General features: G+C 36.5%; 1 protein-coding gene across 3 annotated transcripts in view; it reads right to left on the bottom strand.

The window, feature by feature from the left end:
- The window catches only part of LOC139961511 (protein-serine O-palmitoleoyltransferase porcupine-like), a 23,835-nt gene extending 8,523 nt beyond the window's left edge, over positions 1-15,312 (bottom strand). Inside the window, exons 1-12 of one of the 3 annotated variants that reach the window (XM_071960724.1) lie at positions 15,182-15,312; positions 10,253-10,597; positions 9,471-9,669; positions 7,913-7,956; positions 6,253-6,434; positions 5,824-5,930; positions 5,177-5,302; positions 3,856-3,956; positions 2,880-2,956; positions 2,076-2,139; positions 1,691-1,776; positions 722-829 (exon numbers count right to left, since the gene is read on the bottom strand). In XM_071960724.1, coding sequence (XP_071816825.1) covers positions 722-829; positions 1,691-1,776; positions 2,076-2,139; positions 2,880-2,956; positions 3,856-3,956; positions 5,177-5,302; positions 5,824-5,930; positions 6,253-6,434; positions 7,913-7,956; positions 9,471-9,669; positions 10,253-10,556 — 1,398 coding nt within the window. In that variant the 5' untranslated portion in view covers positions 10,557-10,597; positions 15,182-15,312. Of the gene's footprint in view, positions 1-721; positions 830-1,690; positions 1,777-2,075; positions 2,140-2,879; positions 2,957-3,855; positions 3,957-5,176; positions 5,303-5,823; positions 5,931-6,252; positions 6,435-7,912; positions 7,957-9,470; positions 9,670-10,252; positions 10,598-11,599; positions 11,739-15,181 lie in introns of those variants that run through there. The other 2 variants (XM_071960725.1, XM_071960722.1) reach the window with 2 other exon arrangements.

Genomic DNA, 15,312 nt, shown 5'->3' with positions numbered 1-15,312 from the left:
CTGTAGGGACAAAAAAAGAAGAAAAAAGGAGTTCTGTTGGATTATATTATCCGATATTCCAGCTGCCAACTGCTGCTGGCAAATTTTCTTAAATTGTACTTTTTTTAAATTAAACTTTCAGTTTGTTGCCACAGAATGGACAACTAATAGATTCCATTGGAGTAAACTCCCACTTTGCTGATTTCCACCTCTAAATGAATCCTTAATGATAGCAATATAGTACTTCTTAATTTTACGCTACATTTATTACAAAACACACAAAGTACAGGGGAGATTGTATTACATCTTCTAGCTATTCAACAGTTCACTTGTTTTTACTATATAACTTAAATACAAACAAAGTCCTTTACAAATGTTTACCTTTTCTAAGATATCAACTGGTTTAGACTGGACAATTTTTACTATCAGAGGTAAATAGCAACAACCTTGGATTACTTTATAAAGACAAAAATCCATCCACGTGTGAGTTTCCTAAAATTCACTATCAAATTGTTGCAAAACCCTCCAAGCACCAGCTGATTGGGAGCGGGCCAGGGTCCGGAGGGGAGGGGGGAGGGAGAGGGGGTTTGGGAGTGGAAGGGTAGGAATCACTTTTTAGTCATGTTATGGAATTATGTTTTCAGTAAGACATAATTACAACAGATGGGAAGAGAGAGCTGGAGTTTTCCAAATTTCAAAAACACAATGCTGAAAGTTCACATAACAGAAAAAAAAAACATACCTCTTCTTGTAGGCTGGAGTCTGTGTCAAACATAACCCCAAGGTAGGCAAGGTGGAATATTGTCAGCAGTCCAAATACCAGATTCATTAACAGTACTATCGGATGGAACTATAACAAATAAAGCAAAACGGGAATACTTAAAATGCTAAACGAACATGGTCGACACAAAATACAGGGTTCAAGCAATCTAGTAGAATTTGAACCAACAGCCAAATTTTCTTTTCCTGTTCTTTCCTTTTATTTCCTTTTGTTTCCTTTTATTTACTTTTCTTTCTTCATCAAACTGCATGCCAAATTTCAACAAGTCTCACATTGTTTTGTTTTTAATATCAAACACTAATCTTCCACCGTAAAAGACATCAGTATTGTCTTCATAAGTTAAGTTTAAAGATTAGAAGTTCTAAATAATCTTTCCCTTTTGAGCTTCAAACTACCTAAATTATTTTCAAATGTTAACTCGGGCAACATACTGTTTTGCTGTAACAGGATGTTATCGCGACACAATACGGGCATGCTTAATGCCTCATTCATGCCCAATTCCATTGTCATCGACTCATTTGTAGATATGTACTGTAAATCATTATGCAAATTCATATATTTGGAGATATTGCAATGTTAATAGGCCACAATTTTTTTTTATAGAGACAGAACCAAGCCTTTGAACTTTCTACCCCATGTTGTCGAAGCGTGTGTTACTTGAATTAGGAGAGAACTTGCATACACCCCACCACAGCATCAGGAAAGACATTGCATGGCTATATGCAAACATTGTAACAAGTTATTACCAGCAATTTTTCTGATTTTGGTCTAGTCATAACATCAAGCCTCAGTTTTATCTCCATGACAAACACCATCATGAATATAAACATTTAAAGTGATTTCACCACTGTCATATGATAGGCCTTGAGAGGTTGTTCAACCTCAAAATGCTGGTCAATAATTCAAACGATGAGTTTTTCTTGTACTTACTGTTCGGTAATTGTGGACACATTCAGGTTTGCACGACCGAGCTAAGATACAGGCAGAAAATGCATCTGCCAACTTTTTCCTTAGACCTAAACGACAAGAAACAGAAGATAAAGACATGAGTTAACCCATGCGGGGGGAGGAGGGAGGGGGGTGGAGAGGATTACTGGAAAAAGGAACTTTGAAATAATTTTCACAAAGAGCACTTTGACTTGAATCCATTTTAGTTACTGTGCAAATTTGACACAATTGAAGAGAATGCCATCAATACATTTTTTTACACACTTTTATTTTTATAATGAATTTCAGCCATTTTCATTATTTGTATCCTTATGAATGCTCTCTCAGAGGATACAAAATCAGTAATACTAAATTACTCATTACTTACCAAACTCAATATAAGAGATAAATGCCAGAGATATTAAAACAGCTGCCAGCTGAAAATTTAATCCCTGTTGAAGAAAACAGTCCATAAAATACTTTTAGTACATGTATTAAAATGCAAACTTTGAAAAATTAGCAAGAAAATCAAAATACATAAGGGATATGTACATTGGGATAGAAATGGAACAAAATCTGAATATTTTAGGGGTTGCAAAATGATGTCTGTAAGTTTAGGTTGATTTCAGTGTTATGTGGTCATCAGCATATCATTAATCAAGGTAATTAGTTCTACTAATACTAAGAAAACCACATTGAATATCAGGTGAAAAGCGTTAAATACTTTTTTGTGTAGTGAAATGTGTCATTGGAACTAGTCTCATCACACAACGTATGGTGTAATCTGTAGTAATATCAAGCTGTCATGAAATATGGTTAGGCTAGGCAGTGGTACATCCTCTCATGGAAATGTTGTTTACTGTTAAGTAAATGTAGCCTATGCTATATTACATCTGTTGTGGAAAGGTTGTACTCCTAATTGAATGGTAGGCTAAGCCATGGTGCAACTGCTTTGGAATTGGTGTATGCATTAACTAAGTGTTGACATTAATGAAACAAACAAACTAATAGTACCTTTTGTTTGTGCTGATGGTTTAAGAACTTCCTAGCAAGAAACTTTATCTTATGCAAACGTAACTTGTGATCTCTCAATTTTCTTTTCCTGGTTGAAGAGCATATTTCTTTATAACAAAAACATCGAATGTACTCTATTCTTTTCGACAAAAATTTGCTGAGATGACGGTAAACTTACATGGAGCATTGCACTGGCCATGAATGTCAGCAAAACAGCAGGGAACTGGCCGAGAGGTCGACTGATCTTGAATACATCTGTAATTAAGAAAATAGAGAGATTATCAAATATTTAGAACCTAGAAACTGGACCTACAATAGGCTACAACGCATGCATGCGCTCCAGTCGTACAACTGCAATATTCACAGAACATCTCTCGTAAAAAGAGGTGTTGTGTTGGAAAATAGGCCCAACCTGAAGTGTACCATTTGCTGATCCCACCGATATACAGATTATATTTTATTAGCCTTTACCTAACAAACATTCCCAGTAGGTGAATCTGACTTAGGCTTTGCATATTTCAATTTGCAAATAAGCCCCGGGAGGGTTATATCCAAGAGATATCATACCGAGCAAATTCATTACAGTACTTGTACAAAACAAGAAAATAAAAGAACTTCCATTGCAGGGTTGTATAATGTTAAGACACAACAGCTTGTTTTTAAACACAGTGCTGAGTCGCTGTCATACACTGTAAAGCGCATGTAGATGATGACTGAAGCAAACTCTTAAACCGACTGTCTGTATTAAATGTAAACCACGGAGTAGATTTTATAGTTTTACTTTCTGGTTGTAATGCACTAAAGCCTTGTTATGTCAAGCACTATAGAAATAGGCTCAAACGAATGAAATCTTTCTAGATCTTTAACGGATATGATATGATGTGAATTTATAGCGAGTGAGTATAAATCCGTTCGTCCGGTGATTGTAAAATGTTTGTAATTCGCATGCTTCTTATCAAAAATCACGTTCAAGGTGGCAATTGAAAATTTACCAACTTTTATCACATGTTAGACCCTCTTCTTCATTATTTAAACATAAAGCTTGACTAGTTAAAGTAATGAAATGAAACCTGTTGGATTAAGATGTGCTGTATTACACATGAAAAAGGGAATAACATTTAAAGAAGGTAAGAAAAAAATATGTATTCACTCACATGCTTTCAGCCAATGATGCATGGGAAGGTTCCAACTGACCACCACCTCTCCTAACGACCTCGGAATTTCTACTCTCCAGGGACGAGCAACTGGTATATTCCTGTAGTATAAATAAATAGTAGCTTGGGAGTTTCAATCGTATGAAAAGCACATCAAATTAATACAAGAGAGCATGAGAATTAGTTGTAAGGAGCTGTCACTAGGATATATGCCAGATAGGTAAAAAGAAATTGAAAGAGTGAAATAGATTGAGAATTAGTTGTAAGATGCTGTCACTAGGATATATGCCAGATAGGAAAGAGAAATTGAAAGAGTGAAATAGAGTGAGAATTAGTTGTAAGATGATGTCATTAGGATATATGCCAGATAGGTAAAAAGAAATTGAAAGAGTGAAATAGATTGAGAATTAGTTGTAAGATGCTGTCACTAGGATATATGCCAGATAGGAAAGAGAAATAGAAAGAGTGATATAGATTGATAATTAATTATAGGAAGCTGTCATTAGGATATATGCTAGATAGGTAAAGAGAAATTGAAAGAGTGAAATAGAGTGAGATTTATTTGAAAGGAGCTGTCACTAGGATACATGCCAGATAGGTAAAGAGAAATTGAAAGAGTGAAATAGATTGAGAATTAGCTGTCACTAGGATATATGCCAGATAGGTAAAGAGAAATTGAAAGAGTGAAATAGATTGAGAATTAGTTGTAAGATGCTGTCACTAGGATATATGCCAGATAGGAAAGAGAAATTGAAAGAGTGAAATAGAGTGAGAATTAGTTGTAAGATGATGTCATTAGGATATATGCTAGATAGGTAAAGAGAAATTGAAAGAGTTAAATAGATTGAGAATTAATTGTTAGATGCTGTCATTAGGATGTATGCCAGATAGGTAAAGAGAAATTGAAAGAGTGAAATAGATTGAGAATTAGTTGTAAGATGCTGTCACTAGGATATATGCTAGATAGGTAAAGAGAAATTGAAAGAGTTAAATAGATTGAAAATTAATTGTTAGATGCTGTCATTAGGATGTATGCCAGATAGGGAAAGAGAAATTGAAAGAGTGAAATAGATTGAGAATTAGTTGTAAGGAGCTGTAACTAGGATATATGCCAGATAGGTAAAGAGAAATTGAAAGAGTGAAATAGAGTGAGATTTATTTGAAAGGAGCTGTCACTAGGATATATGCCAGATAGGTAAAGAGAAATTGAAAGAGTGAAATAGAGTGAGATTTATTTGAAAGGAGCTGTCACTAGGATATATGCCAGATAGGTAAAGAGAAATTGAAAGGGTGAAATAGATTGAAAGTCAACTATACTCACCACGTTATTTTATCATCGCTCCTTGTTTCTCCAAACCCAACCAGAATAGCCGTTGCTTCTGAAGCATAACTTACAAAGTAGTGGCTTGTACGAAAGGAAAATGCATCTCTATAGGCCTGCAGCCACCTTTAGAATAAAAAATAATAAATGATGAACTATTGGTAACAAAGCAAACTTTTAAGGGTAGTTTAATTTTCTGTTTCTCAAGAAATTTACAGTCTAAGAAACTTTTGCAGAGGGCAACAGTGATCTAAACCATATTTCAACCTTTTACGGTGAAATTCTTGTAAATGAACCCAGCTGTGATGTGATCCATAAATGGGCTGTAATTATTGACCACTAAGACCTGACATATTATAACCTAATAAGCAGAGAATAAAGATGTCTTAATTATTAAAATACAGCTTCAAGAAAAGCAACACTAACATATGCAGAAAGTTTCACTAACAGAAAAAATGCAACATTGGTTACATTATTCTAAACCTTTATCATTCTAGATCACAAAAATCTCTGTAACATCAACATCGGGTGGGTTGATTTCTCCTTTATCGTCTAAGTTTGAAATTTCTTATAAAGTAAATGATTAAATAGACATCTCATTACTACACAATACTACACAATAACCGGCACATACTCTTCGTACTCACTTATATTCTGTAGTCATGAATAGGATGGAGGACACACATGTTGAGAGTAAAAGGCAGATGAGGGATAGAAAAACGGCAAATATACCAGAAAACAGCCATCTCCAATTCTGAAAGTGAAACAACAACACAAACAGAACTACCTTTAATTATAAACATGTAGGCCACCAAACAATATTATTTATTGCATTTTTAACAAAGGTCTAGCCTCCTTTCTGCCCAAACCAAAAATTGCAATGTTCATGATAATGGCTCTCTAAAGTTTCCTTAGATTGTTCAACTTCAAAAGACCTATCCAAACTTTTTTCATGTTTGTAATATTTGTAATTGTATAGATATTTAGAGGAAGCATTACCAATCCGTTTCTTGTTCACATTGGGTTTAAGTGTCACAGCATGTAAATAGTGCAGCAACTTTATCAAATATTCTTACCAAGGAAGATGATTGGACGACCTCAAGATAACTATTATAGCTGGTCCAGGGGCCAAAGATGACCGATCCAACACAAAAGCAGTAGCCTTGGTACTCCACTGGACCAGGTAGAGAGGGAATCTGACCAGTGTCTAAGTCAAACCCCATGGATATGATCTTCATGGCTAAAATCATCTGAGAACCTAAATAGAAGATGAATATTGATCTTCAAAAAATAAGAGCTCTCTGAATCAAACTGATGTAAGATTATCTCTTGTATCAGATACAAGTTACAGACTGGGCAAACGATGCTCCTTCCACCCATCACCCCCCCCCCAACACACACACACACTTACAACAACATACTACTACATAATTCATGTTTCAGCCCCTCCCCTCCCCTCCGTGTCAAACACCAATAACACTCCATTCAATATGTTAGCCACTTAAATACATAATTTCATTAAATAACCCAATATAAAACAAATGATGTTCAACATAAAAATTGAATTGAAACAATTGGACTTTATGTAACATATCACTTGGAAACAATGATGGGTTTATTTCAAATAACAAATGGGAAATTTCTTATGGTTGACATAATATCAGCCACTTTTTGGATGAAACATTAGATTAAGCCAATATTAGCTGATGTTCTCTTATACAGAACACAGTGTAATGCCATGGCAGGAAGAAGCAAGCCTTATATTCTTTCAATGCCATTACATTATATCAATTTAATCATTCGTTTTCAGAGCATCTCAGTATATTTGCCAACAGAACAATAAGCGCTAATTAATTGGATGGGTAACGTTTGGCTGTAGCAATTTGCTTTCTGAAAGGAAAAAGTAATTTCAAAATATATTTATCACTTTGATGCCTGAAGGAACACTTAATATATAGAACAAGCTGAATATTTAAGGGGGAAAAAAATTGTATTTTATTGATTGTTTTCTCACTTGAGAGAGAACATCAGAATATCAAGCATCTTGCCTTTCAAGCCATGGGTACTTTCAGTTCTAACCATGATCGTTTTATCATGAAACAAGTCATTTTATTTATATTAATTTAATGATTGTGTGCTTTATAAATTGATCAAAAATTAGGTCACAACTTAACAAACTGGGTACAGAACAAGACAACATCACATGACAGTGTTGACAAGACATATTCTGCAGCATAGACAGAAGGATTGGAGCACATCAACCATCACTCTCCTTCCACTTCCCCTTCCCCTTCCACTCACCCTCCCCCACCCCCACCCCCCCACAAACATTCATCGCCCTTCATTTTTAAGACAACATCACATGACAGTGTTGACAAGACATTTCTGCAGCATAGACAGAAGAATTGGAGCACATCAACCATCACTCTCCTTCCACTTACACTCACCCTCCCCACCCCCCCCCCCCTTGATAAACATTCATCGCCTTAATCGGGTTGCACCCTCATTTTGAGAAATGTTAGAGCAATTTTCACTGTTTCCAATGATATGTACATATTTAGTGTCTACATAAAGTTATTTGGATACTGTTTTGGGAATTTTCGATTAAAAGGATCATTTCAATTAATGAGTAGTGTCAGCTGATCCCCACACTGTATTCTGAACCATGACTTGAAATAATGAACAGTTTTCCATTGAGGACAAACACTCATAAATATTGCACTGTGCTAGACTTACCTCTGACTTTGTGCCATTCTGTCGGTTCAGCAACAAACAGCTCTCTGCAAGGAAAAAACAGCCAAAATATTATTTTACCGAAAGGATCGAAAAGTAAACAAAGAAATGCTAGGGTAAGGGGGTAGAGTTGCATCCACATAATTTATTTTCTAAACGACTAAACAACTAGGCAGTATTTTTTATACCCATTCATGGAGCATGACAACTTCAGGATTGATGTTGTGGTGTCATTAATACAACATTGTTATTGGGCATAGTGTGTATTCTGCCAGTTTCATAACAATGAAAGATCACTGAGCTAAGTTTGATCATTCTCACTTGATCCAAAATTATGACTTTCATTCAAGAAGGGATCGGACAAGGGACGTCAAAGGAAAGGGGATATATAAGATGTCCAGTCGTTCACAGGGTTTTATTTCTAAAATTCAAACATTGACAGACTTTGAAGGAAATCCAAGACAATTATGGGCATAGGAGAGTGCCAGTGACCAGGAGGGGGGTGGGGGGGGCGGGGAGGGCGGTAATGAGGAGAAGGTACAGTAGTGTCCCTGGCTTGAAGCATTCCTTTCAGTATTTAGTGAGATAAGACAAGCAAGCAGTTTCAACTACAACTAAATCTGGGAATGCAAAACTTGCTTGAAAGCTGGAATACCCGGCTGAGTTTTCGGACACAGTGAGGACAGAAGAATCTTGAAGTAGGGAAAGTTATTTCTATGAAGGTAATAGCAGTGTAATTGTATAATTGAGGAGCCTATCCTGTATGAAGGCTTGAAAGGGATATTCCTGTAGCAGTCAACTGGGACACTTATAAGGAAAAGAAACATATTTCATGCTGTTATTTGAAGACCCCATCTCAATATCTTTGCCAGACTTTGTTGTGGTATGGTTGATTGAATGTGTAAGCTATATTGACTGGCTTAACCCTCGATTCTTACCTACAATGGGATCATAGTTGGTGGTCTGTGATGACATACTGGTAAATGTTCTTCAAAAGCTTTCCTTAGGCTACTATAATCTTCTTGAAACCTGATACATTTGGCATGTTTGCTTAGCTTTCCTTTTGTAGAATTATCAAAATTCATGGACGTGACATTGATGTTACTCAAACACCCCCCGCATCCCACATGCCCTGCTTGAGTTAGAAGGACAACTTTTCTAGCACATATGGTTCACACAACTAATGTAAGAATGAATGAATATTATGACACTAAAATGAATAATACAGACTGACAAGTTAGATGGGGGAAGGGGAGTAACAGGATAAGACCCCTAGTGTCAAGAGTCAATTAGGAGGCCCTGGAAAATAACCAGGGATCCAGGAAAATATGAAATCTAAAGAATAGTGTATTATTATTATTATTTATATATTTTTCATCATATACTTGAGGAAAAATTGAAAGTGCAAAGAGTGGGCCTGATCACATGATTGTCCCCCAGAGCAAGATCTGGTCCTCAATACCTCTGCTGAAGAAATGACATGTCACAATCTTAAATAATAGTTGATGAAAATTTTAGTGCAAAACAAAGTTCTAATTGAATGAAAACATTTGCAACTCACAAGGTCAGAAGGTAGAGAAGACACATAACTGCACAAGCTGCACCTTTTCTTTGGTAGTTGGTTTGATCAAGTAGAAATAACAGGCTGTATCCAAGAATGGAGAATGTGATCAAGAAATGAAGAGATGTATGGAAGAACAGGTAAAGAGAAACTAATCCTGTCGCAGTGCTAAGGAGGTGTACCAGCACCTTTGGAAAACCTAGAAATATTTAAAAAAACAAAAAAAAACATTATATTAATGATAAAGGATTTTTAATGAGTGCAACATACAATTGCTAAGCAAGCGAGTAAGCAATTTGTTCTAGTAGTATAATGGTCCCTGGGCAAAAGAAATAACAAAGAAAAAAAGGCAATAAAATAGCCAGGTACTGTATAGAATGTTCATTCAGCTATGGTGTTATGGAAGCCAGATGCATGAATATTTAGCTCTGATTTGCTTGTTTCCGGTCAAGATTAAGCTATGTTTCCTGATGTCATCTCAGATCTTTTAAGCATCAGAAGTACAATTAAGTAATTACAGGTAAACAGTGGCAGCAAAAGCTGACCAAGTATGAAATAGACCCTCCTTTCAAGGTTACGGTTTCAAAAGGGGAGAGCATCATGTAAAATAGAGTTCAAGGCTTCTAGCAAGTTTAAACTTTTTACAATTTTGGCTGCGCTGACTTCTCAACCTTTCCTGCTGACAAACAATGCGTACAACTTTTAACCCCTTCCTCTCCCCTCCCCCCCCATTCCTCCAAACTGTACTTGTGGAATATATGTTCAGATAAGCAGTCTCTCACCTGTTACAGCGGAGAGTTTCACGCAGACGCTTAGCAGGAGTAGCGGACCAATTATCTGGATTGCTTGTTGTAGTGTTGGCAAGCCACAGTCCTTAAAGTGCTCTACGTACGAGATATCCACAGGTTGCGGATCAGATTCGTAGTCGTACGTTTCATAGTTGTTCTGAAAGTATTTTGCCATCAACTGCTCCAGAACGTCTTCTGGGATATTAGATAGATCTAAATCCGAGAGATCCATATCCTCAGGAATCATGTCCTCTGTGAAATAGTCTGGTGCGTCGTAGTCTCCAAAATCGAGATCCATCTTTGTTTGAGTTGATGATTTGGCATTCAATAAATGGTCAGCTGAAGAAAGAAGCAAAAAGTGATATTCAGAAAGATAACAGTGCAACAATGTTTACAAATTTCATAGTGTTTTTGTCTAACGCTTATGAAGAAGCTATTTTCAGTCAATTCACATCTTTTGAACTCGCGAGAAATTTTCTCAAAGAAACTTCCAGTTGTCTTATAATCTCTGATATCTATGGCACAGATCATATTTACTAATCATTCCAAATAAATGGTTTCATGTTTGCTCTGTCCGATGAGTTAAGGCAGACTTTGGCATCAAAACTTTGTATGCACCGAAACATGACATACTAATAGTTTGCAGTCACACTGCAATCTTCGTGCCTTCTCTTTTGTATGCAATTTCTGTGTGGCATATGTTGGGAGGGTCTGTGGAAGGGTATACATACGGAAAGGCAGCCCCTATTCCCCCAACATCACTGCCGCGCCAATAGGTGAATGAATTAAGTTATTCCTCAAGCCACCAGATGAATAAGGATATAATCACTTGTACAGTTGTCCAAATTGCCAGGTGAATAAGTGATTAGTGGAGTAAACATTGCTATTCATCTGGCTTGCAGTGAATAGGCGTTATGATAAGTCAATTATTCATGCCATTGCTAGACTAACGCAGCTGATACATGTGTGTATATATACTACTTTGATTACACAGGTCTGTGGGGCTATATGACTAAGTTATTTTCAGTAGCCTAGTGTAATATAACGTTATCACATTAAGTGCCATTCGTTGTGCAATATACTTATATTCTTACGTGAATCAGTGCTCCGGGACCGAAAAGTCACGATCAATACTAGTATAATGCTGTTGTTTGTGTTACTGTGTATTGCGCTTTTCTCGTGAAACCAATACACGTAGCCTGACAACAAGCTTAAAGTTAAACACAGTGTTTTGAAAGGTGTTTAAATGTCTAGCCTACGCCTGATCAAATCGTGTTCATAACTAGCATTAGCATACATGACATGTTATTACTTGAAATATTCTTAGAAATTAGTGTAAACCTTGAAATTTCAGAGTTTTCGCTGAATTGGACGATTTGTTGACTTGTCAACGTAGTTACCCAGTTGGTTTAGTTGTTACCACAGAATGAATTACACGTACAAATATGAACCTGCAAACTCGTAGTTACACGTAGTTGTAAACATTGTATGCCACCTATGCCGCGTGTGCAACGGGAAAATCCCTAATATATGCACTCCCAAGTTCTGGAAGCGCGCCATCTATTTCAGTTTTAATAACCAGCGCCGTATAAATATACGGCCCTGCAAATTAAACAATTTTCTTTGATGTGGGGGAGGGGGTGTGGGCGTCGGAGGCGGGAAAGGGTTGTTGATCTGTGGAACGGTGCTGGGGGAGTCAAAACCTAGGGGATTTTGCAAAAGAAACAGCATATGTGCTACATTCGTCACAGAAGCTAATACGTTTAGTACAGTAGCATCGACTTAAATGTTGAAGCCTCGTTTTCTCCAATTTTGAAGCATTCCTTTGAAAATTGGGATCATTTTATTTTACGTTTCAAATTTGTAGGAAGTCCCAAAAATGTACCACTTGTTGAGGGAAATGCTATTTCAATTTTTCCAACCATATACAGTCTCAGTGCACAGTGAAATTTTACTGAGTGTAACTCTCGTCTTCATAGCTTGTACCGTTTGTCGAATTTACGAACTCTGAATTTTACAATCGTTTAACGCAGAGCAAGAAAAAAAAAATGAAAATTGGTCGAAATTACGCACAATACACTACGACACATAAAGTAGGCTATAAACGTATTATGTTAAGACAAACTATTAGCAAACTATTTATATATTCAGAATACGACAAGTCTTTTTTATTGCTGCGGTCGCTGTTCTAACTGTTTTAATAATGGGTTCATCCAATTATAAATTTATGATTATTATTTCCAGTTTTGCCACTGACAGAAGGCACACAGAGGGTTAGTAGATTGCGCTTTGAAAGTTGAACTTCTGCCAACTGGTAGCCTCACTTTGCCACTCTTGCCGTTCCCCTTGTATATATAATAGATATTGGTAAAGGCGCCGGGGTCTTAAAACTACTATGAAACAATTTGACCTTGCAGGACTGCGGAGGGTGGCTAGAAATTAGGGCATAGTTAGTGAATAGCTATACAGGCTGCAGCATCGTCAATACATTTTACATGTTGACAATAATTTGAATGTTCCACAACCTAAATAGCTTTCGGTCTCAAATTTGTCAAAATCGAACATCAATATTTATAAGTAGCATTAACATCCATTGGTCTTAATAACCACAACTGAAAAGAACCTGTAATTTTTTCCATAAAAGTCGGAAGGTGTGCATGGTAACATGACGTAACCTTCTGAGCAGTTCCTCTTTCTTTATACTAAAAGATAAACAGTCAGTATTGCTTATAAATCAGCTATAGCAAGTCAGCTTATATCGTCGTACATGTTAAATTCAGATGGTACAACAGTTAACCCCGCCGTCCGTGCGAGCTGAGGTTAAAGTCACGGTCGGGTAAGATCCATGACCACGGCAATTAATGATAGTTTAAGTTTTAAAAAAATCCCCGCCGTTTCGCGCATTTCTATTTTATGATTCCTTAATATTTATGATTTTTTTGTAACATTTTTCTTGCTGGTTACTGTGGGCGTATTCTCCTACCAGCAGTTCACTATCACCATACGCCATAACGGCTGTCGATGGGTTCACTCCGTGCAGAGTCCTAATTATTCCATGTATATGTTGTCAGCGTCGTAAATCTGAATAGTCACATTATACTGTACATAGGGCGAATTTCATATGAAGTTTCATCTCCTGTATGTTAGTAAACCTTTTTGTGCAGTTGCAACCACTGGTATAAACAGAAAGACTCATTACATAGATTGAAATTCCAATCGAAAGTTCGATATTTGTCTGACGTCACTAATTGATAAAGATTACATAGATGCCTAAAGTTGCGTATATATTGATATTGAATACCAATTACCTGGCATGGTAGATGTTGCAATGAATTTTTATTATTTTTTATTATTATGATTATTTTTATCTTTATTTTTATTATGATGAAATGAAAGGGTACCGTAAGTATATATGAACGAGTTTTGTGTATGTGCGTGTGAGTGTGTATTTCTCCTGTTGTTTTGACTCCAGGGTTCTATCACAGAATGGTTTAATTAAATGCCTCCCTCAGATTGCTAAAAGATAGTGAAAACGATACAAAGTAATACAACAAAACTGTGTTTTGCTTATTAAACGAATAAGCCTGTCCGTAAATATTGATTACAACCTGAATGAAAAAAACTCAAAATACATTTTCTGACGATGTTTCCCTTTTTTTTGTTATTAGGAGTAGGTCGTCTTCAAAATGGATCTTTAAGTTCATCCATATTGGCCCAAAATATGCTAGAAAATCAATTAGTGGCCATACAATACTCCAACTTTTAACAAAGATTTTACGACTGTACACCCTTATAGTGCTTCCTTCACTGAAACATTTAATTGTCTAATTTTAGGGTTATGTATATTCAGACCATTAATTGTCTATTTTAGTTCCCTGCAACTGGCTGGAAATAATTTCGAGGAGTCAAAATGCCAAGGAAAGTAACTCTGGAAAACGTCTAACAATTTTTATAGCCATGCCAAAATTTGGGGCTACTAAACTGATTGACCTTTGACACTCCTGTACAACTAATAGGAAAATACTTTTGAAAATGTCTAGCAAATTTTTAGTACTAGCAAGCTGCGGTCAATACTTGATGAACTCCAAGTACAATAAGAGGGCGGGCTTTGGATTTAAAATATCACATTGCATTTACGAATTATCTAACTGGTCCACTCTCTCGGCAACCACAGTCCCCTTGAATCGTTATCGAGTGTGATCATAACGATGTTACGCCAAACGTGTATCACGAGTCCCTTGGAAGGGGAGTAGATAATTATCACACATGATCTTAGCCAAAAGGTTGAGAAGCGAGGCTTTCTTTCAGTAACAGCAGCCTTCTAGGCAAGTTCCCTACAAGTAATGCTATAAATCTGCATTACATTATACCAGGTTGTAACTTAATTGGGTCAGTAATACAATAATCACACATAAATTAATGCTACTCAATCAAACTAAGAAACGGATGTGGCTACCTAAGCACAGTCAACGATTAACACACCATTTAATACAGCGGAGGATTTTTTTGTCCATCACATTTAAAGTACGTAATTTTGTACTTTTTGATTCGCTATCAGTTTTGTTGTTCTGGTGTGACTTCTGCGGACGTAAGTATAGCAGAATACGTCCTTCGATACATAGATCTAACATTTAAATATCGAATAAGTTACGGCCAAATTGTATCAAGTCCAACGCGAAATTTGCCTCCCCTTAATTGAACCACAACATTATACACTTATTAAGAAATATTTTATTCATTAATTTCACATTCATACAATTTTCCTTGTGCTACTGGCTGACACGAGGACAATTCTCCGGACTATTTCCATTGCATGACAAAGGCTAACCACAAACTTTCCCTCCTGCAGATGCCCTGCGGTCTAAAAAGGCCAGAAATAATTTCGATCAGTGAAAATTTTGAAGCTGTCCTGTATGGACTTACCTATTACGAGTGTGTGCTCCCAGGGACTACGACATTATGCGTACTCTCTGTTCGGTTTGTTTACACAGCAGGTGACATCTGTGACGTCAAGAGGAAGGCTGAGAACAGCTAAGAACAACAGTCTAATTCCG

The sequence above is a fragment of the Apostichopus japonicus genome, chromosome 20 (genome assembly GCF_037975245.1).
Source record: "Apostichopus japonicus isolate 1M-3 chromosome 20, ASM3797524v1, whole genome shotgun sequence".
Taxonomy (NCBI): Eukaryota; Metazoa; Echinodermata; class Holothuroidea; order Aspidochirotida; family Stichopodidae; genus Apostichopus; species Apostichopus japonicus.
The sequence above is the reverse complement of the archived record's forward strand: the minus strand, read 5'-3'. Positions and strand labels throughout refer to the sequence as shown.